Raw genomic sequence first — 21,229 nt, forward strand, 5'->3', positions numbered from 1 at the left:
CTCGATCTTCCATTTGACCTCTGATTCACAAGAACGAAGTGAGGCATGGGAGAACAAATATTTTAACATAAATACACACATACACATAAATAACAGTAGAATTGGATAATTGGAAGTTAGGGGTTTGTTTTGTTTTTCTTTTGAGGCCTTATCAGATTATTCTCACATTAAATGGGCTGGGTGAGAATGGCTAATATTTTCTATAATCCAGATTCTTATTAATTATTTGTACTCTGTTACTATGAGGAGGCTTCCTTCATACTTAACAATGAGGTGGTGCTTTGTGCAGGATTATTTTTGTACTATTTCCTTGAAGAGGCTATGGAACATCCCCTCTTGGCAGAATATTTTAGTGGTGGTTGCAGAAATTTACTACAGCTTTCTGAAGTGTAGTTTTATCAGCTCATTATATAGAAATGTAACCCAAATCTCCCATGGGACGTGTAAGTGGCAGGGTGGTGACGGAGGCGCCCCAGAGGTGAGGCTCACTGTGGGTGTTAAAGGAGGGAGGACTCAGTGCTCTGCCTTGAATGTGTGTGATTTACTGCTTGTGTGAATGTGATGAAAAAATAAAATCATTTGCGCTCTTTGGGAGAAAAGGCAATCTCTGCACGCAAGGTCTTCAAAACCGTGTATCAATTTCATATTCCCCACATCGTGTGAGATTCTTAAATTAAAAAAAGTGAATCTAAAAGCAGAACATAAGCCTTTTACATTTGGAAAATTTGCACAACAGAATACCAAAACATTTGCTGATGCACTTCTTTCGACTATGAAGCATAAACCTATTTCCCTTAAATATTATATGAATCCTGTGATTTAAAAAGAAAAGTGGCATCTAATCATGGAACATTAAATCGACTTTGTTATGTGGTTTACTGGCTTATCTATCAAAACAGAATTCAAATCCATTTATAGAATGAAGTTTTGAGATTGCAAGAATAGCAATGAAAGTAAATACAAACACACTGGGGGAAAAGGAAGCATTCCAATGCTAAGCATTTCTATTCTAAGATAAAATCTTCTGGAGGGTTATGTTGTTGGTTTTTTTTTTTTTTTTTTTTTTTTTTTTTGCTGATTTCATCAAGAAACAGTATGAATTTTATTGTGTCTCATTTCAGTCTACAGAATAAGTATCATAATTAGCTTCAGATATTAATATTCCCCCAGATATATATACTTTACTATTAAATTTGCTGTTTAATTCATTAAAACTGCAAAGATGTTCTGCTTAAATTCCTACATATTTAAAGTAAGTAGCATAGTACTGATAGGTCGTAGATATTAAGTAAATATTTGTAAAACAGATGAATAGATAAATAAGTGAATGCTTTTAATTTCTTTTATATTTGGTGTACTTAAGAATTTCCATATTGCCTCTTTAGGGAAGAATATTTAATGAAGGATTCTTGTCAGAGAAAATCAAGACAAATTTTGCAGTTTTTAAAAATTATAGCTATTATAAATGCAGATAGTAGGTTAGAATTTGGAAAAACCAATAGCCCCCTGGGAGAAAATTGGTTTTATTTCAAAACACTTTATTTCTCTGGATAATTATAGTCTTAAGAATCGAAACACAAACAAGTGAATGATAAAAATAAGCAAAGCAGGAAAACGAAACTCTGCCATTTTATCAACTGAGCAATTTTTCACTTAGTATAATTCCCTACAGATTAATCCACAATTTTGCTTATGTCAGTAGAATATTCTTTATATTCCTAAATAATATTCCATGTTCGTTTAACCATTTACCCACTAAAATACATCTGGATTATTTCCACTTTGGGCCACTGTGAATACGTCTTACGGTGATTGATTTCTACTTTTATTCGGTGTAGAACATACTATATACACTTTCAATTTAAAACAAAAATTTTTAAAGATTTAATTAATTAATTTAGAGAGCATGTGTGAGTGGGGATGGGGCAGCGGGAGAGGGAAGGAATCTCAAGCAGACAAGTCGCGAGCACGGAGCCCGGCGCGGGGCTTGATCTCAGCATCCTGAGATCATGACCTGAGTGTTGTGGTGGGTTGCTTTTTTATGTGGCCCAGGATACGGTCTGGCTTAGAGTATGCTCCATGAGTTCTTGAAAAAAAAATGTGTACCGTATTGCTGTCAGGTGGATCATCCTGTATCTGTCAGCAACATCGCATTGGCTCATTTTGTTGTTTCAATATGTAGTAGTTTCTCATGGTTACTGTAACCAATTCCCACAAACTTGGGAATGTGAAACAACAGAAATTTTTTCTTACACTGTCCTGAAGGTTGGAGTCTGAAATCACAGTGTGGGTGGGGCCGTGGTGTTTCCAGAGGGTTTGGGGGAGAATCTATTCCTTGAGTCTTCCTGCTTCTGGTGGCTGCTGGCTCGCCTTGGTGTTTCTTGGCTTGTAGTGACATTACTGCCTGTGTTTCTGCCTCCACATCCTCATGGTGTGTGTGCGTGTGCATGCGTGTGCATGCGTGTGCGTGTGCATGCGTGTGTGTGTGTACAATCTCCCTGCGTTTCTCTCTTATAAGGACACTTGGGATGAGTGCAGATGGTGTTATAATTTTTGTTTCAATCATTATGTATAATTTAGACAACTCAGGAGAAGGATACTCTCTGGTAATTATCCATATTTCTAGTCTTTCTGTTTTGTTTTGTTTTTTTTCCTTCCTGATGCTCTAAGATTCCTTCTCTTAATATCTTTCTGTTTGAAAATTTTTTTTGGCCATTCTTTTTTTTTTTTTAATTTATTCATGAGAGACAGAGAGAGAGAGAGAGAGAGAGGCAGAGGGAGAAGCAGGCTCCCAAGGAGCAGGGAGCCCGATGCGGGACTCGATCCCAGGATCCTGAGATCATGACCCGAGCCGAAGGCAGACGCTTAACCATCTGAGCCACCCAGGTGCCCCTGGCCATTCTTTAAGAGTAGGTCTGTTAGGACACAGACTTTTAGTTTTTCTTCAGCTACATATGGGTTTGTTTTCCCTAGGTTCTTCAAGAATAGTTTCCCCAGATGTAGAATTCACATGGACACTTCTTTTCTTTTGATATTCAAAAAAGCATGCTCCTTTCTTCTGGCCTCCATAGTTCCAGATGAGAAACCCACTTCCATTCAAATTAGTGTTCTCTGCAAGTAATGCATCCTTTCTCTGTGGCTGTTTTCAAGATATTTTCTTTGAATTTAGTTTTCAGGAGTTTAATTAGGGTATGAATTAAAGTGGGTTTCTTTGCAATTACCCTGTCTGAGGTTCACATAGCTCGTGGAATCTGTGGATTTATATTGTTCATCAAATTAGAGATTTTTTCAGCCATTATGTTTCCAAATGCTTTTTCAGTCCTATTCTTTCTCCTTTCCTCCTGGGACTCCCATAATATAAGGTTGGATTTTTGTTGTTGTTGTTGTTGTTCTGCAGGTCTCTGAGGCTCTGTTTATTTTTATTTATTTATTTTAGTCTGTTTTCTCTCTCTGTTCAGACTGAGTAAATTCTCTCAAACTATCCTCAAATTCACTGATCGGTCCCATCATGTCTACTCTCATTTTGAGTCCACCCAGCCAATTTTCTACTTTCGTGGCATTTTTCAGCTCTTTGATCAACACTTGGTTATTTTTATATCTTCTATTGCTTTACTAAGATTTTCTAATTTTTTGTTCTCCTCAAAAGAATTTGTAATTGCTTGTCGAAACATTTTATGATGGGTTCTTTAAAATTCTTGACAGATAATTCCAGTATCTGATCCATTTCAGCGTTAGCATGGATTGATTGCCTTTTCTCATTCAAGATGTGATTTTCCTGGTTCGTATTATGACGCGTGGCTTCCTATTGCAGCCTGGACAGTTTGGCTGTTATGTTAGAAGATAGGAGAGCCTGTTGCAGTTTTTATTTTCACAAGTGGTCGCTCTGTTTAGGTTTGGCATGCGGGTCCTGGCCTCCTTGCGTGGGCAGTGGCTGTAATGACTAATTTTCAGAGCTTACATGGTGCTCTTTTCATCTGTTGGGTTCATTTAATGCATCGGGGGCTCCCACTGGCTCTTGTTAATGCTGCTTGAGGGGGAAGAACTAGCTCCCAGAGGTGAGATGCCCTGGTACCTTTATGCAAAAGAGGAGGTTTTTCCCAAGCATGTGGGAAACGAGTACTTCTTGACGGGGCCCTGGTGGCGAGATCCTTATTCCTGGTGGCTCCTGCCATGTGCCTCGGGAGGGGCCTTGAGAGCAGGAGAACCTCAGCACTGTGAGGACATACAAGTCTCTCAGGCTGCGCATGTGTCTGCTAGTGTTTCTTTCTTTTTTTTCCTTCTGGATCTAATTCTTCAAAGTGAATATTCCTCTGTGAGAACAAAGGCCCACCTGGACACCAGGGACGAATCATTCTGCCTCTGCTTGCGTAAGCTATACCCTAAAGATCTGAAATATCCAAAATCACATCTCGAAGTGACTCTTCCACTACACTGATGTAGGGCGAGAGGCATGCAGGTAGCTATTTAAATCTGCATCAAGAGCAGCAACTTCTGTCTTTTCTCCTGCCTGTTGTGAATATCTCATTAAGGGTATTTTGCTATCACATTGGTTTGCGTGTAGAATTATTACTGCCCCCTCGGCCCCCACCCAACACCCTTACCCATCCTGCTTCTTCAGTGGTTAAGAGCACATCCTCTGGAGTCCATCCAACTTGGGTTTAAATGCTGACCCTGCTGTTTATTAGCCTGTGCATTCTAAGCAAGTCTCTTACTTCCCTAAGTCTCATCTAAAAAATGAGGACAGTAATAGGGTAAAGTAAAATTTAATAACAACATGTCTGTTAAGTCGGCGTAGTACCTACCTGGTGGCAAGCACTCAGCACATGTGATGAATTAGCTGGGTGCACGTCCTCATCAACATCATTATCATTTCATCTCCATTTTAGAGATAAACCAAAGCTTTGAAAGTATAAGTAACTGAGTCGGTTTGCCCATGTAAGTTCAAGAGAGCTGGAATTCAAACCCAGGTCGGACTTTCTACAAATCCTCTTTGCTAACCATTGGACAAAACCATGCCACCAATGATTATCTTGGCGAGACTTGAGTCTCCATGGGAGCATGGGTTTGTTAGTCCATGTTCAGGATATGCAGAAATACAAGGATGTACAATTGTATGATCCAGACATATTCAATTTTCAATTAATTATTATTTATAGTGGTAAATATTTTTATAGAGCTATCTGTGCATAAAAATAAAAGTAACCCACCTGGTTTAATAGAACCTGATCACCAAACTTTGTAAAAGGATGACTTTAACCCTTTTGCCCAGTCAAATACTCCTTTGTATGATGCTTACTAGTTTTTGAAATCTGATAGTTTTTAAATCTGATAGTTTTTCTTAGTCATTATGCTCTTTCATTTAAATTTTAGTATAATTTGAGATGCAGTAAAAACTTAGATGTTTCCATTTTATGCAGTTTTCCACAAATCTTCTTCTACATAAGAATATATAGTTTCTATAATAGTTTTGCACATTGCTAGATGAACAAGTGAGGATCATGGTGAATTCCTGAATTTATAATTACAATGGAACAGAAGGAAATCAGGAGGAATAATTTGTTATTACCAATTAAAGTAAAAATGCATTTATGATAGAGACACAAATACTCCAGTTGCATTTGCCCATTTATTAAATATGGGAAAAATTCACTGATGAAAAATATAAAAAAAGGAAGTTATTTCCTGGATACATTGGGGTTCTTTACGAGTTGCTATTCTGTAGTGTAGGAGGTAAGCAGTTACTTTTTCCCTTCTCAGGCTCTGCTGATTCAGAGATTTCAAAAAAACAAAAACAAAAACAAAACAAACCAACTAATGGCCACACATAGATCATGAACCTACTTGTTTTATATTTTTGAGATAGGAATATTAGATATTTGACTCAGCTTCTTTGTAAGTTAAATGAAAACACTATTATTTATTACATATAGCAAATAATACATAATGTTATTAGTGCATATACACATAGGCTGATTCCACATTTGACATAAAGAGAGAGATGGAGGCAAAGGAAGAAAAGAAGAGGGTCCATTTGTGATGGGACACGTGGAGGTTGATACTTTGGAAGGAGGAGCAAAGAGAAAGGCACTGAGGAAAGGAGGGAAGGGGGAAGGAGTGCATGGGGGGGAGGGGGAGACAGGCAGCAGAAGAGACAAAGACTGAGTGGAGAGAGGATGCTGGAAGGAAGTGTAAGTCCCCAGAACAGAAGGGAGAAGAAAGCTAGATGGTGAAGAAAAAGAGAATAACTAGAAATGGCGGGGGGGGGGGGGGGGGGGAGAGAAATAGAGAGAGAGACCACACACAAGTCTAAATCCCTGAGTATCAGAGGTTTGCTTTTACCGTAAATCTTAAGAATAAGTTGAATATGCTCAGTTTTTAGCTACGATGTTGTACATTTTGTGTCTTCCTTATGACACCTTCACCATCCCAACAATGGGAAAGTATGTATCATTAACAATACCCTTCCCCCAAAAAGCATACTAGGTAGGTAGAAAACGACCTGGAAATTCTTCTCAGAACAATTATTTCTGTCTGTAGTCAGACCATAGTCTGCAGGCTTGGGAGCCCACCTTGCGTGGGAACTGGAAGTGTCTTCTGCACACTGTTCTCTGGCCCCCACCACCATCCTTTGGTATCTCGGAGATGGGGAATCTTCTTTTATCATTTTATGCTTATCACCCAGAGCAGTGTGAGTGAAGAGAAAACAAATATCTCAATGAACAAATGAGAGTATTATGTACCAAAGGAGGAAATACTAGCAGAAACTTCACAGAAGATGAAGCGAACATTTCATTTCGTAAAAATTACAGCGTCAAGCAAGGACTCAATTTTATTTCCGTGCCTGTACTGGATCTTAGTGAACGGTGAAGGGGGAACGAAGTACAAGATAGATGTAGGCTTCAAAACCCAAATGCGTGCAGTTTTATCGCATATTTGTTCTGTGCCTCTAGTTTCATCAACCAGCCTAGCTACTTCATGCTTATGAAGAATAAAGGAAAATGGGACACCTGGGTGGCTCAGTTGGTTAAGCATCTGCTTTCGGCTCAGGTCATGATCCCAGGGTCCTAGGATCGGGTCCCGCATCGGGTTCCCTGCTCAGCAGGGAGTCTGCTTCTCCCTCTGCCTGCCACTCCCCCTGCTTGTGCTCTCCTGCTCGCTCTCTCTCTCTCTGACAAATAAATAAAATCTTTAAAAAAAATATTTGGAAAAAAAAAAGAATAGAGGAAAATAAATTTATTGAGCACATTCCACTTGGCAGTGGAAGATGACTTAGGTTAAATGGATGTGCAGTCTTGGCTGGTCAGCTCCGAGGCTGTCCTTTCTAGGTCATTCCACCCACTCTCCTCTCCAGGTGTGCTGAGATCCCCTACTCTGACCCGGATAACTGTATCTGTATAGACACATCCTAAGTGTGCTTCCTTTCCTGTGGCTGCTCCTTGCCTTGGAGGGCCTTGGAGGGCGCCAAGCTGAGATAGCATCAATCTGTTCCCTAAGGGAAAACACGAAACCTCAGTCCCCCAAGTTCTCCAGTCAAAGAGCACAGAGAGGAGGGACCCTCTTCAGATTCTTTATCTTCTTACCTGAATTCCTTTCGTTCTAGTCTGACGTGGGGGCTTATTTTCAGCTTATAGTGAACATGCCAGTTGACTGATAGTTGCTTCCTCATAATCCTGACTTATCATGTCTCGTTTTTATTTTTAAGATTAAGTGAATCATTCCCTAGTCAGTGCAAGAACTACTGTATATTCAAAGGTCTACAAACTGCTTGAAAAATGACTTACTTAAGGCCAAACAATTATTTTGATTTATTTTAATCTTCTGGACTTTTTCCCCTGAGTGTTATTTTAATGACAGTTGACTATAGTTGTTCTGACAGATGGATTTGTCCCAATTTTATTATTAAGCAGGCTGAAAGGTGTTAAACTGACTCATGAGCCTGTTTCGTGCTGTGCCTGAGTGTAATTTCATTTTGAATAAAACATGTTTCCCAGATTCATTTCTCATTGATCTCACTCTTTGTTTCATCATTGTCTTTAAAAAGTGGCCAAGTGGGGTGTGGTAACAAAGATTTCCATTCAGAACGGTGAATTTTACATGGGCTGTAAACCATACTGAAATTTGCTCCTACAGATGCAGAAATTCAGCATAGCTCATGGTACATTTCTTGCTCCTCCTCTTCAGATAGTAAGTTAAATTTTTGTGAACCTACTATGTGAAGAAGAGCACGGATTAAAATTTCATGTTCCTTCTGCAGGTGATGGAAGTCAAAGGACAGATGATCCATGTCCCAGAATCAAATTCCATCTTATTCCTGGGCTCTCCGTGCGTGGACAAGTTGGACGAACTCATGGGCCGAGGGCTGCATCTCTCGGACATCCCGATCCATGATGCCACCCGAGACGTCATTCTGGTTGGTGAGCAGGCAAAGGCACAGGATGGCTTGAAGAAGAGGATGGATAAATTAAAGGCAACCTTGGAAAGAACTCACCAGGCCCTGGAAGAAGAAAAAAAGAAAACAGTCGATCTTCTGTATTCTATTTTCCCTGGTGACGTCGCCCAGCTGTTGTGGCAAGGACAGCAGGTGCAGGCCAGGAAGTTTGACGACGTCACCATGCTCTTCTCGGACATTGTTGGATTCACAGCCATCTGTGCTCAGTGCACCCCCATGCAGGTGATCAGCATGCTGAATGAACTGTACACCAGGTTTGACCACCAGTGTGGATTTTTGGATATTTATAAGGTAAAGGGGTTTAGTTACTCATCCATAAATATTTTATATATATGTGTGTGTGTGTATATATATATATATATTTATTATTAACATATAATGTATTATTTGTTTCAGAGGTACAGATCTGAGATTCAACAGTCTTACACAATTCACAGCGCTCACCATAGCACATACCCTCCCCAGTGTCCATCACCCAGCCACCCCATCCCGCCCACCCCCCTCCACTCCAGCAACATCCACAAATATTTTTTAATCATAAATTATCTTAAATTGCTAGGATGCAGTTTTTTTTTTTTAAATTAAACTTGGTAGCTGTAGAGCTAATTCTTCAAGTTCATTATTATTACAGAATTAAATTGCTGAGCTCCTGGCAACTTTTCAAACATAATTAATCATTCTTAGAGAACAGGATTCCAATATAAACCAAGAATTTTCCTTTGACAGTTAAGAAGAAGAAGTAAATTATGTTAAAATATGCATTGCATTATCAGTTAAATGATGATTAATATGTTTTTGCACTGCATTGTCAAATAAGGTAGGTCCCTCTAATTCTGAAGGAATACTTGTAAATATTCTAGCTATTACCAAATGACCAGTGGTTTTTAGTGGAAGCACTTTAATTTGTCCAACTAAATAGTGGAAGAACTTTGAAAATAGTTACCCATCACCATTTTTGGGGTCTGATTTGTTGAACTCCTAATGAATTTCTTACTAAAATCAGAGCAATCTCTTGAGTGATTCAGCCTCATAGCTACCTAATGAATAACTCTGTAACTTTTCATAATTTCACATGATTACACAATGTTGGGGTACGTGGGTTTTTTTAATATAAAGGACAGAAAGTGCTTTTAGTATAAATAGTAGTGAACTGTAGGCTTTTATTTTCTCTTTACTAATCCATTTAAACTGCTCCTTCGTGTTATAGTATGATCTACACATAAGATGACTTGGAAAGAAACATTGTAGTTTCATCTTATTATCCCAGAGGGTGTTTTCATTAAGGTGTCTCTCCTTTAGAGAAACATGTTCTGTAGTTCCATTATGTATAACTTGCAGCCAGTGCTAAATATTTTAGTGAGTCCCTTCGGAGGGGTGAACATTCACTGTGCGGTATATAGGAGGGATTTGCCTTGTACAAAATGAGTTCTTATAAATTATCTTCAACTTCCTTATAATTTGTTGTTATATGATTTATGATAGAGGTAGCCGAAAGTCTGATCTTAAACCAGAGAGACACTACAGTGAGTTTGTCACTGTTACACTCAGTCATTTCCAGGAAGTAGAGCGATTGGCCTGAATTTGCCAGTGCGTTGCTTTCTCCAGGCTGGGACTCTACTGCACTAATCTCAGCAATGACCAGTCCCCTTCCTCTGTGAACCCCTGATTTGCTGTGATAGCTTTCTTGGCCTAAAGTAGTCATGTTATTTTGGCCCTAAACTCTTACAACTGAATGAGAGTGATAAGCAGATAAATAGAGTCTTCCTTGGAAAAGCGAGGGGATCCGTAAGTTAAATATAAGCATCAGGTTTTGAGAAAAGAAGAAATGTGGTGTTTTCCTGAGGATACCACAACAGCCTCAAGGTTTAAGAATACGGATTTCACAGACATCAAGTTTCCTTTCCCTTCAGATAAGCTAGGACACCTCACACACACACACACACACACACAAAATGCATGGCAATATCCTGCAGGATCCTCAGATTTTTCTGTATGTTTTTTACACCACGGACAGTTCCATATAGTGATACATAACTATCAGCCAGTTTTAACTTACAAAGTGGATTTACAATTTCCCCGATACTCAAGACTGGCTTTCCATCCTTCATGTATAAACAAAACATTCCTGGTTCACAAATTCTGTTAAACAGAACTTGCTTATGAAATTTCAGCGATAAATGTATAAAGTAATACAATTTCAAGGCCAGGTGTTTTTAATATCCGTCTGTATCTTGAATAGGTGTCTGAGGCAGTTTTCATGTTTACTCAGGTTTATGGGTGTTGAGTTTAGGGTCCAGACAAGGAAACATGTTATGTGCTGAGGCAGGAGTGTTGATGACATGGCCAGAGAGAGGGAAAGACAAAATAAAGAGATCCTTGCATAGGATAAAACAATGTACCTTATAGGAAATGCATTAGGAGGAATATAAATTAGATATCCTCTTACATGCCTAATTTGAGATTTCTAATCATCATAAATAGACTAGCTTATTTTTTTAGAAAATTTATACAGTGCTGTTTTATACCATGAGCTATCTGCTAGATTTTTAATGGCTATTGAAAAAAAAATTCCAAAGTAGAATTTTTAAAGGACCATACACCCACTGATTTCATAAGTACTTGCTGGACTTAAAGTACATTTAAAATATTTGTGGAATAATCATACTGCAGAGAAAAATATGGTGGAGCCCACTTTTACGCTAGAAATGTGAAAGGAAACCAGGTGGAACTGAATGCCAGGAAAAACCTAGAGAGAGTGCCCCACAGGGGGGCATTTAAAGTCTGTTCCTGCCTAGTGAGACTCTACTTTCCAAATTGATGGTTGTCCTTTTCTTGATCATCTTATTATTCCGTGTTTACCTATCGTTAGGGAAGATGATGCAGAGATAGATTATAATTCCAGGGGTAGAATTCAGCTAAATTAGGCCATAATGAGAAACACACCTTCTATACAGAAGGAGGTGTAAGAGAAAGCTATAGATTTTACCATGCCTATTTCAGGTATGGGGAAAATTAAAGCCTTTACAATGCTTGGCTGCCAAGATGTTACAGGTGTATGAATACTAAATAAAAGCTAGGTAAATTGAAGGAAGCATGGGTTATAATTTTGATCCTCTTATAATTAGAAAAGCAAATATTTAGTAAAAAGTCAACATAAAGAGTGCGCTGTATAATATTTTGCTCTTTAGGTTTTATAGGGTATCGGGGATGAACAAAGAACCGGCAATTCTAAATTTCTTATTATTGGCATATAGATAATGATGATGATGATGATGATGGCATTGGAAATTGAAGCAACCTAATGAGGGTTTTGCCTTATTTTATATTTTTGCCTCTGGCAAGACCATTGGTTAGAAATAAGGGAGAAGCAAGAAGGGTTAGTGAGCCCTTCATGCTCCTCTCATTCCTTTGAGCCGAGGGTACCGCACCCCAGTGCTATCTCAAATGTATTCCTTAGACATCTCTTCTTTGCACCTTTAAAGACTTTTTAAACTGCAATTTCTCCATTTCTGTCCCCTGTAAAGTTAAGATACTAAATGTCCCCACCCCAGAGTTCCTGTTGTATTTCAATGAGCTGATAGGGGCAAAGTGCTTAGAATAGGAGTAGGAGTGAATGTCCTTGGGAGCTGTCCTTGTTAGCTCTCGGCCAGGTGCATCTGGACCTACCTGAGCGTGAATATGTGACTATCAGTGCGTTTTTGTATGTGTGTAACAGTGCACCCAGTGCTGATGACAAAAGAATGAAAAATCATCTCACTTAATCTCCCATGATTAACATGTGGGGTTGTTTCATTATGTCCATTGAGAAAGGTTAAATAATCCAGACAGTGTGACTCATAAATCAGAATTTGAACTACAGCTGATTCTATCTGATTCTAAAAGCCTATAATATTTTCACAAGTCTGGGCTGTTATCTAGACAAAGATAAAATAATAAAAAGAAAAAGTGGAACTGGTTTTAAAACTATGTTGCAGGATCAGTAACTAGAATTAGGCTGTCAACTATTGAAGAAAAGTTCTGTGATTGCATTGCCCAAATCTTCCCACTTCCCTTCTAGTAGCAAATAGTTCAGAGTTTTGAGAAGCTGCATTTAAAAGTTGGGGGCTCTTGGGCGCCTGGGTGGCTCAGTCAGTTGAGCATCCGACTCTTGATTTCAGCTCAGGCTGTGATCTCAGGGTCGTGAGATCGAGCCCCACATTGGGCTCCATGCTGGGTGTGGAGTCTGCTTAAGATTCTCTCTGTCCCTCTCCCTCTGCCCCTCTCTTTCCACTCGCTCGCTCTCTCAAAAAAAAAAAAAAAGTTGCGGACTCTCCCATCTGCCATCCTCCTTTTTTGTCAGAAACCAGTAGCATCTTCTCTCCTAATTCTTTTTATGGAGAAACAACATACCAAGAATGGAACAGTGGGCAATAGGCAATATAGTTTTAAAATAATAAAATGAATAAAAGTTGATTTTTAAAAATCATCTTGCCCAGGAAACCCTTAAAAAATGTTAGTAATAAAATCTTCTCTTTTGTGGTGGGGGTAGAAAGAGCATTTCCATTGCAAACCCCAAGCTTGGTTTGCAGATGTCAGTGAAGTTAAACATTGAGCATCACTGTCCAACTTGGGTTGGGGAGAAGGGGTAGAAAAACAAGACAGAGCAGCCAGAAAACGCCAGAAGATCTGTTAGATCAAGGAACCTGATGTTTATCATCTAAAAAATGACACAAAATTCATATTGACAAGGGAATGCAAGTATTCTAAGTTAATGTGGAAAAGCTGAGTACAGCAAAGTAGGAAGGAACAGAAATCCAGACTCATTCTTAGGGGAACAAGACCTCGGCACTGAGCATTAGGAGACCGGATTCCAGGAACTGGAAATCGGGCACTGTGTCCAGGCAGCAAATATGAAGATAGACATCAGGACCAACTGATACAGAACCAGAGTCTTTTCCCTCTCCAGGACCAGCCTGAGAGCCAGTGGATGCATAGGAGCCCCCCTGTAGAGTCAACGGGTAACCAAATAATGCAGCCTCATCGAAGGATATAGGGATGTCTACTGAGCTTTTAAATGCTGAAACAGGGATTAGACCCACAGAGAAACTGGAGTTAGCCGGTTAATTCTATCCATTCTTGAAAATGAATAGAACGTATTTGGAAGGACACTCTTGACATTAATATAATTTGAAAATTGCCAGATAGCTTGAGTTCTGAAAATCTCTGAAAACCAGTGGAAACACTGTTGACTTTATAACCTCCAAATGTCTATAAATACACCACCAATAAAAAGACCTAGAAATCCATTAGGATCATATGCATTTCACATAATTTATATAAGTAGATTGTTCTGCTTTGGTCTATGAGCTATAGACTCATTCTAACTGTAACTCCTGAACGGTTTTGTGGAAAAAGCCTGTACATCCTAAAAATGAATACAGAATGCAGAAGTAAAAGGTGATAAATATCCACAATAGAAAGGCTTATATATCAGGTGGACAGAGTTCAGTTTTGAATAGGCATGTTAATACCCCACGGAAACTGAGAGGCACCCCTTTGGATTCAGATGTCTTGGTGAAGACTGCGTATGCTTTGCACTGATAAGCTAGTGGTTTGTAAACTGGATAAAGCAGACATTTTGCAAATTTACCAGGCTACAGAACTCGATGCCTCGAGAATTTTGATTTGTCTTGTCTTTTGACAATATGGAGCACTCCCACAGCCTTTGTTCACTGGACCTTCAGCCGGCTTTCAGAAAATGAAGCAGAATCTCAAGGATATCACTCTAGCATGAACTGGATTCTGCAGGACAAAAAAAAAAAAAAAAAAACTGAACTGCCTTTCTTCCCCCTTGGTTTGTTTTATGATAAAATAGCTTTTTAAAATACTTAAGCACTTAGGTTATTCTTGGAATTTTAGAAATATGTATCTATCATCTTACTCCATTTCCCAGCACAGAATGCCAGTTCCATTTGGTAACGAGTGAGTGACTGGTTCATTTTTTTTTTCCCCCTGAGATTTACATATTTTCTGCTTTAATGATCAGTGCACATACTTTTGAAATTAAAGTTACCAAAGATTTGTACTAGTTCTTCTCAGGGCTTTCCATCAACATCAGTGCCACTGATTTTTGCTAGAAATGAAGTCACAGCGTCTTCTCATAAGTCTAGAAAACAGGAATTTCTGAAGTGAATATATATATATATATATATATATATATTTCATTCATTCACTTAATAAACATTTTTGACTCACTCGCTTGGCAATAGGGTATGACTCCCATGGAAGCTTATAAAATGTGATGGAAATTAGTATATATTTTTAGCCCAATTTTAATGAGTAGAGAAGAACTAATTTATATGCTTTATAAGGTAAGGTGAAAGTCACAGATAAGCATTCTGTTCTGATATCTTTTCTACTAGGGGGATTGTATTGTCACTTTCAAAATACATTAATGCCCTAAAAATTACCTGACCAGGGTTTTGCCTCATTTAAATTTTTGCCTTGAGCAAGTACTTAGGCTGGAGATTAGGGAGAAACAAGGGGAAGGGCAGATGCTTTTGCCTTCAGCCAGAGCTGCTGAACTCTGCTGCTAACTTGCCCTGCATTCCTCGGAGTTCTGGTCCTGCTACATTTAACCCCTTACTTACCATCTCTGCTTGAGTTTCACCATCTGTAAATAAACTAATTTCATCTACCTCATAGTTATATTTTATGAGCTTTTAAATGAAATACCTATAAAGTGCTTATTGCAGTGTCTGGTCCATGGTAGTAAATATCCATGCTAACTGTCCTTTCTCAAATAGGTGTTTCTGGGCATAGATGGTGAGTAGGTATGTGTTTTCTATACACATGCTTGTATGTGTGTGTGTTTGTGTATAAATACGGTGGAGCCAGTGCTTATTAGAAATAGATGAAATGCTCATTTGCTTGGGTGCATTCTTTCAGGTTATTAGAATTACATTGTATACCAGAGAAAGTGGATGAGGGAAGGGTATGGAGAGAGGTCAAAGTAGGGGCTAAGAGAGAAGCTCCCTGACACGCATTTTTTGTAGCATCGTCACTGGGTCCTTGTGGATCCTCATTCCTGAAGATGGGTCCATAGTCTGTCTTCATTTTTATCTGAATAACCCAAGTTACAAAATGGAATTTATGAAGATGACAGTGTTTTTCTATAATATTGACTCATGCAATGTCTATGACCAACACTATGAAACTGAACCTAAAATGTTTATTTTTTTTATGTTTTAATCTGACATCCCAAATGATGTTCCTTCTATATTCTAACATTTTCTTTCATGTTGTGACAAATTCTGAAACACAGAGAAGGCTACAATAACTTGGATCACCAAGCAGAAATCGAAATTGATGAAGTGTCTTGCTGACTTTATCAAACAAAGTGTTTGCGGGTGGTTCTTTTTACCCCTGTTGATTTTTAATCTTCTAAAGAATGGTGGCAGCTGCTAAGAGATTGGTGTTTTTTATTTTTATGCTACCAGGTGTTATGGGCTGAATATTTGCATCCTCCCAAAGTTCATTTATTGAAACCCTAACCCCCAATGTGATGGTATTTGGAGTGGGCCTTTGGAAAGGTTATTAATTAGGTTTAGATGGGTTTCTGAGGAAAGGACCCCATGATGGGATCAGGGTCCTTATAAGAAGAGGAGGAGACCGGAGTTCCCTCTCTTTCTGCCAAGTGAGGACACAGGGAGAAGGTAGCCATCTGCAAGCCAGGAGGTGCACCCTCACCCGGGGACTGAATCAGCCGGCACCTTTATCTTGGATTTTCCAGCCATCAACACTGTGAGAAAGAAAGTCCTGTTTTTTGAGCCGCCTAATCTATGGTATTTTGTTATAGCAGCCTGAGTGGAATAAGACACCAAGGAAATGTCTCTCAACTCTAAAAACTGTCTGGAAATGCATGACACAAGAATCTAGCAGGTCTTCTTATTATACGAAGCCCATGTTGCTAGAATTTCCTGTAGCTGTAAGGGTAATGTTACCCCATGGACCAAGTGAAAGATTTTTCACTAGCCGTTATGGAGCTTATGTTATTACAGAGTTTCTTTCCATTGTGTTTCAATAAACTGTGAAGAAGTTAAGCTCTGAGCTCGCCAGCATGTTTGCCCTCGTCACTAACACCTTGATCAGAACACTGTGAGCACCTAGCTTTTACTTTGTATACCTTTTGCACTTCTAAGCTTACCACCTAGTCCGTGAGTTACTCTGATGTTTATTCAAAAATTTCATTTTAAAAATATCAATTTCTCTTTGTAAAAAATTATTGTCATTATATAATCATTTCTGCTACCCTGAGGCCATTTAGCCGACGATTTCCGGCAAGCTTTAGAATGTCAATATGTCAGTTGTATTCCCATCAAGGTTTGTAATACCTGGGTATTGGATGAGCTTACTAAAATGGAAGATGATCTTCTAGTCAGGACAACTGCCTGTCACTTATTTGATGGGATAGCCTCAGTGCAGTCTGCAAATCTTTTTGAATCGGATTGTTTCTGTTACCTTCCTCACCAACCTTTAATTAATGTTTGTTATGTAGCAGAAATGTAGTACATAATCTCCCACTTTTTACCACTTAAAACAGTGATTTAAATATGAAAATTTCTGAAAGCAAATGGAACTAAAAAATGTAATTCACATATACTAAATATAAACTGTGTTCTCTCTTTTTTTAAGATTTTATTTATTTGACAGAGAGAGAGCGAGAGAGGGAACACAAGCGGGGCGAGTGGGAGAGGGAGAAGCAGGCTTCCCGCCCGCCGAGCAGGGAGCTCGATGCGGGGTTCGATGTGGGGCTCGATGTGGGGCTCGATCCCAGGACCCTGGGATCATGACCTGAGCCGAAGGCAGACGCTTAACAACTGAGCCACCCAGGCGCCCCTATAAACTGTGTTCTAAACACAGTGCTAAACGCCTTAATTGTGATATCTTATGTATTTTCCAGAAGAACACTGTGGTATTGGTGTGCTTATGTCCCTTTTGAAGATGAGTTTTAGTAAGTAGCAGAGATGTCATTTGAATTTAGTTCTGATTCAGCTAAAAGTTTATATTGTAGAAAACTGGTTGAAGTCAGTCATGTATCAAATAGCTGCCATTCCTAATTAGATGCAGAAGTAGGATCAACGATTGTTCCAGCTTTTATATATGTATATTTCATAAATTGGTATCCTGCATCCAGTAACTGAAAATCACAAGACAAATTTCATACCTTACAATGAGAACATTGGGTATGTCACAGGACTGTTGAGAGAGCAAAAAGAATAGCCAGAACCCTTTATCATGAACACAAGGCTCTTGAAATAATAGTTGAAGGATGAGTTTGAAATTTTAAATTGCCATTTGAATTTTAGCCTAGAGTTAAGAATATAACTAGGTCTCCTTTTTAAAGGCATTCAGCAAATCTGTACCATTTTTTATTATGTGTTGGATTTCATAAAGACTCGGTCTCTTTGGTTCCGGGAGGTTAAAGAGAATCTTTATGCAGAAGTTAAAAAAAAAAATACTTTAAGCACGGTAGAATATCCTTATGAAAGTCAGTGTTCCCAAAAATGAAATAGATTGGCTAGAGCTGTATACTCTGGTCACTGGAGTGATTCAAACACAAACTACAATCTTTTGATGGAATAGGTAGAAGGAAATCTCAAAAGGTCACTTCATTCCATGAGATTCTAAGATTCTAAATATTCCGTGTTAGAGCTATATGTAGTTGGCTAGGAAAATGTTCCCAAAGTGAAAATCAACCCTGCTGATTGTCTATTAATAGGTTATTCATATATGACAAATTTGAAATGATTTGGGTTTGTTTTTGTAAAGGTTTTTTTAAGGTGGAAAAATGAGAATTTAAATTTGTTATCTTAAGTTCAAGTATTTGATTATAAACATTTGCCTATTTTGATACATTTTTCAAGCTTTGAAATTGTTAACAGGACTTTTAATAATCTAGAAAACTGTAAGAAATCAGCTGAAGCAAAATTCTTATTGGACTGCTGATTCAGCTGTGTATCCAAATGTTGGAACGTATGAAAGCTGCCTGTTAAGATAATGCTGTTCTTAAAATAGTCCAAAGCAATATTTTTAATTTCCTATTTTCCTTGGATACTCAAAGTTTGATACTGTATAGATTTCTTGTGTCATGGAAAGAAAATTTTATACTTCTCCCTTTTTCCACTTAACCTAATTTCATTACTCATGCCACTGCCTCATGGTAGGGCATATTTCAGCCCTCTGATGAAAGAAGTTTCTTTGACTCTCCCAGGGAGGCCAGATGAGACTGTTGACTGTGCAGTGACATTTAAGTGTAGGGGGAAGGGTATTGGGTATCAAGCCTGAAAAGCTCTTTTTTTTTTTTTTTTAAGATTTTTATTTACTTATTTGACAGAGACACAGCGAGAGAGGGAACACAGCAGGGGGAGTGGGAGAGGGAGAAGCAGGCTTCCCGCTGAGCAGGGACCCCAATGCGGGGCTCCATCCCAGGACACTCGATCATGACCTGAGCCGAAGGCAGACGCTTAACGACTGAGCCACCCAGGTGCCCCTGAAAAGCTCATTTTAATTCTGTCTTGTTACTTAATTAAGTCACATTACATACCTTCTGCTTCTACAAAGTGGGAACAGTAGTACTGATCTAACATTTTTGTCACAGTGGACACATAAATTGTGCTCAGCAGATTATTGTTGTTGGGATTTTTTTCTATACATAATTCAAAATAATGACTATCTGTAGTAAATACCTTGTGAATTAATGAACAGTGCAAGCAGCTGACTCCATTTCCACTCAAATGAAAGAAGATCAGGGCTAGAGAGTATCGTGGGGAATTTGCTATGAAGGGAGGGAAGAAGAGTGTCTGAGTCCATTTGGATTGCTGTAACAAAAATACCATAGACCAGGTAGTTTGCAAATAACAGAATTTTATTCCTCCCAGTTCTGGAGGCTGGGAATTCCAAGATCAAGTTGTCAGCAAATTCAGCATCTAGTGAGGGCCCACTTCCTGGTTTATGGATGGCTGTCTTCTTGCTGTGTCCTCACGTAGTGGAAGGGACAAGGATGCTCACCTTCTGAGGTCTCTCTTATAAGGGCTCTAATCTCATGCATGAGGGTAGAGACCTCCCAAAGGTCTCTGATCACTTCCCCAAAGTCCTATATCCCAACATCCTTACACTGGGGATTAGGTTTCAACATAGGAATTTGGGGGGACACAAACATTCAATCTACATTGATATTTGTTGAATGCCTCCTGTGTGCCAGGTACCATGCTAAATTCTCTATATATGCTTATTGATTTATCTTCAACAAATAATTATTGATCACCTACTGTATTCTACAGACTAAGCTAATAAGCCTTGGAGCATAGTGGTGCCTAGGCAAGCATGGTCCAAATTCTTAGGTGCTTATAACTGAGCATTGGGGTTAAACATTAAACAAATAATTACATAGACAGTTAATGATTAATTAAAATTATGGTTATCACTAGAGAGGTACAAAATTATTTAATCTTTTCAGCAGCCTTGTAAAATAGATATTATCTGCCTTTCACAGAAGATGAAAATGAGACAAAAAGATTAAAGAACTTGTTTGAGGTCACAAAGCTAATAGATGGTGGATTGAGCATTGCTCAGGCTTCTTCCATTCCAGAAGGGTGCTTGGGGAGGTCTCAAGATTTCAAGATCTTAAGGTGGTCCACAACTTGACCAACTACTTTCACCCATTTATACCTTAAAGAAATGTTTCTTGAGCACATATCATGTGTCAGGCACATGGTCTGTCAGGCACTCCCTGCCCCCGTAGCCTTATCCATTATCAACATCAGTCACCAGAATGGTGCATTTTTACCAGTGATGAAGGTCACAGTCTAATGAGGAAGACAGTGATTAATCACTACTCAAAAGACATGTAATTATAAACTACCATAAGAATGACTGAGAAAAATTATGTGGTGTTATGAGAGCCTGTGTTAGAGATACCTGCTTTAGTCTAGGAGTTCAGGAAGGCATCCCTGAGGAGATGACCTTTAAATAGAGATCTGAAGGATGAGAAGGAGCTAATTGGGTAGGAAAGATGTTGGGAGTAGAGGATTCTATGCAGTGGGGTCAGGATATGTAAAGGCTCTGAGTCAGAAAGGAACATGATGAAATTGGAACAACTAAATGAAGATCACCATGGTCAAACTTAAATAATGCAAGAGTAGCACAAATTAAAGATGGAGAGGTAGGTAGGAACTAGAACCTATAGGTGTTTTAGCCATTATAAGGATTTTGGTCTTAATCATTGGAACAAAGTGAAGTTATTGAAGGATTTTTATAGAGGATAGAGGAGTGACACAAGTAGATTTGCTTCATAAAAATCACTTTAAAAATTATGTGGGGTACAGATCTCAGGTGGGGAGTTAGTGAGCAAAAGCAGAACATAAGGATATTATTACCATCATTCAACTGAGAAATGGTGGTAGCATTCCCTGGGGTGGCAGGTGAGTATGAGAGGCTTGAGTCAATGTTGGAAACCTGAAGGAAGTGGTTAATTTTGTCTACTTAATAGAAATACTTCCATTATTCATGCAAATCGCCTGATCACCTGAATATGTTCTTGATTTGGTATTATGTAGGCTTAACCTGAGTTGATTGTTAACAATGACTTTGATTTTGAAAAGTAATTTATACATTATCTATATTGACCTAGCTAGCTCTTGATAGAGATGTTTATAATACAATTTGATGCAGTCATAATTCTCTAAGCATCTACTGTGCTAGCACTCTATTAGCCCCTGCAGGACTTAAAAAGATAACCAG

The 21,229-nt window shown here is 38.7% G+C and overlaps 1 protein-coding gene across 3 annotated transcripts in view; it reads left to right on the top strand.

The window, feature by feature from the left end:
* The window catches only part of GUCY1A2 (guanylate cyclase 1 soluble subunit alpha 2), a 386,320-nt gene that overhangs the window by 177,846 nt on the left and 187,245 nt on the right, over positions 1–21,229 (top strand). For all 3 annotated transcript variants that reach the window (XM_064577515.1, XM_045895137.3, XM_045895138.3), the window contains one exon: positions 8,255–8,740. In XM_064577515.1, the coding sequence (XP_064433585.1) occupies positions 8,255–8,740 (486 nt within the window). The remainder of the gene's footprint in view (positions 1–8,254; positions 8,741–21,229) is intronic.

The sequence above is a fragment of the Mirounga angustirostris genome, unplaced genomic scaffold, assembly GCF_029215605.1.
Source record: "Mirounga angustirostris isolate CCGP_5_RB_7025 unplaced genomic scaffold, mMirAng1.0.hap1 SCAF_13, whole genome shotgun sequence".
Lineage (NCBI taxonomy): Eukaryota > Metazoa > Chordata > Mammalia > Carnivora > Phocidae > Mirounga > Mirounga angustirostris.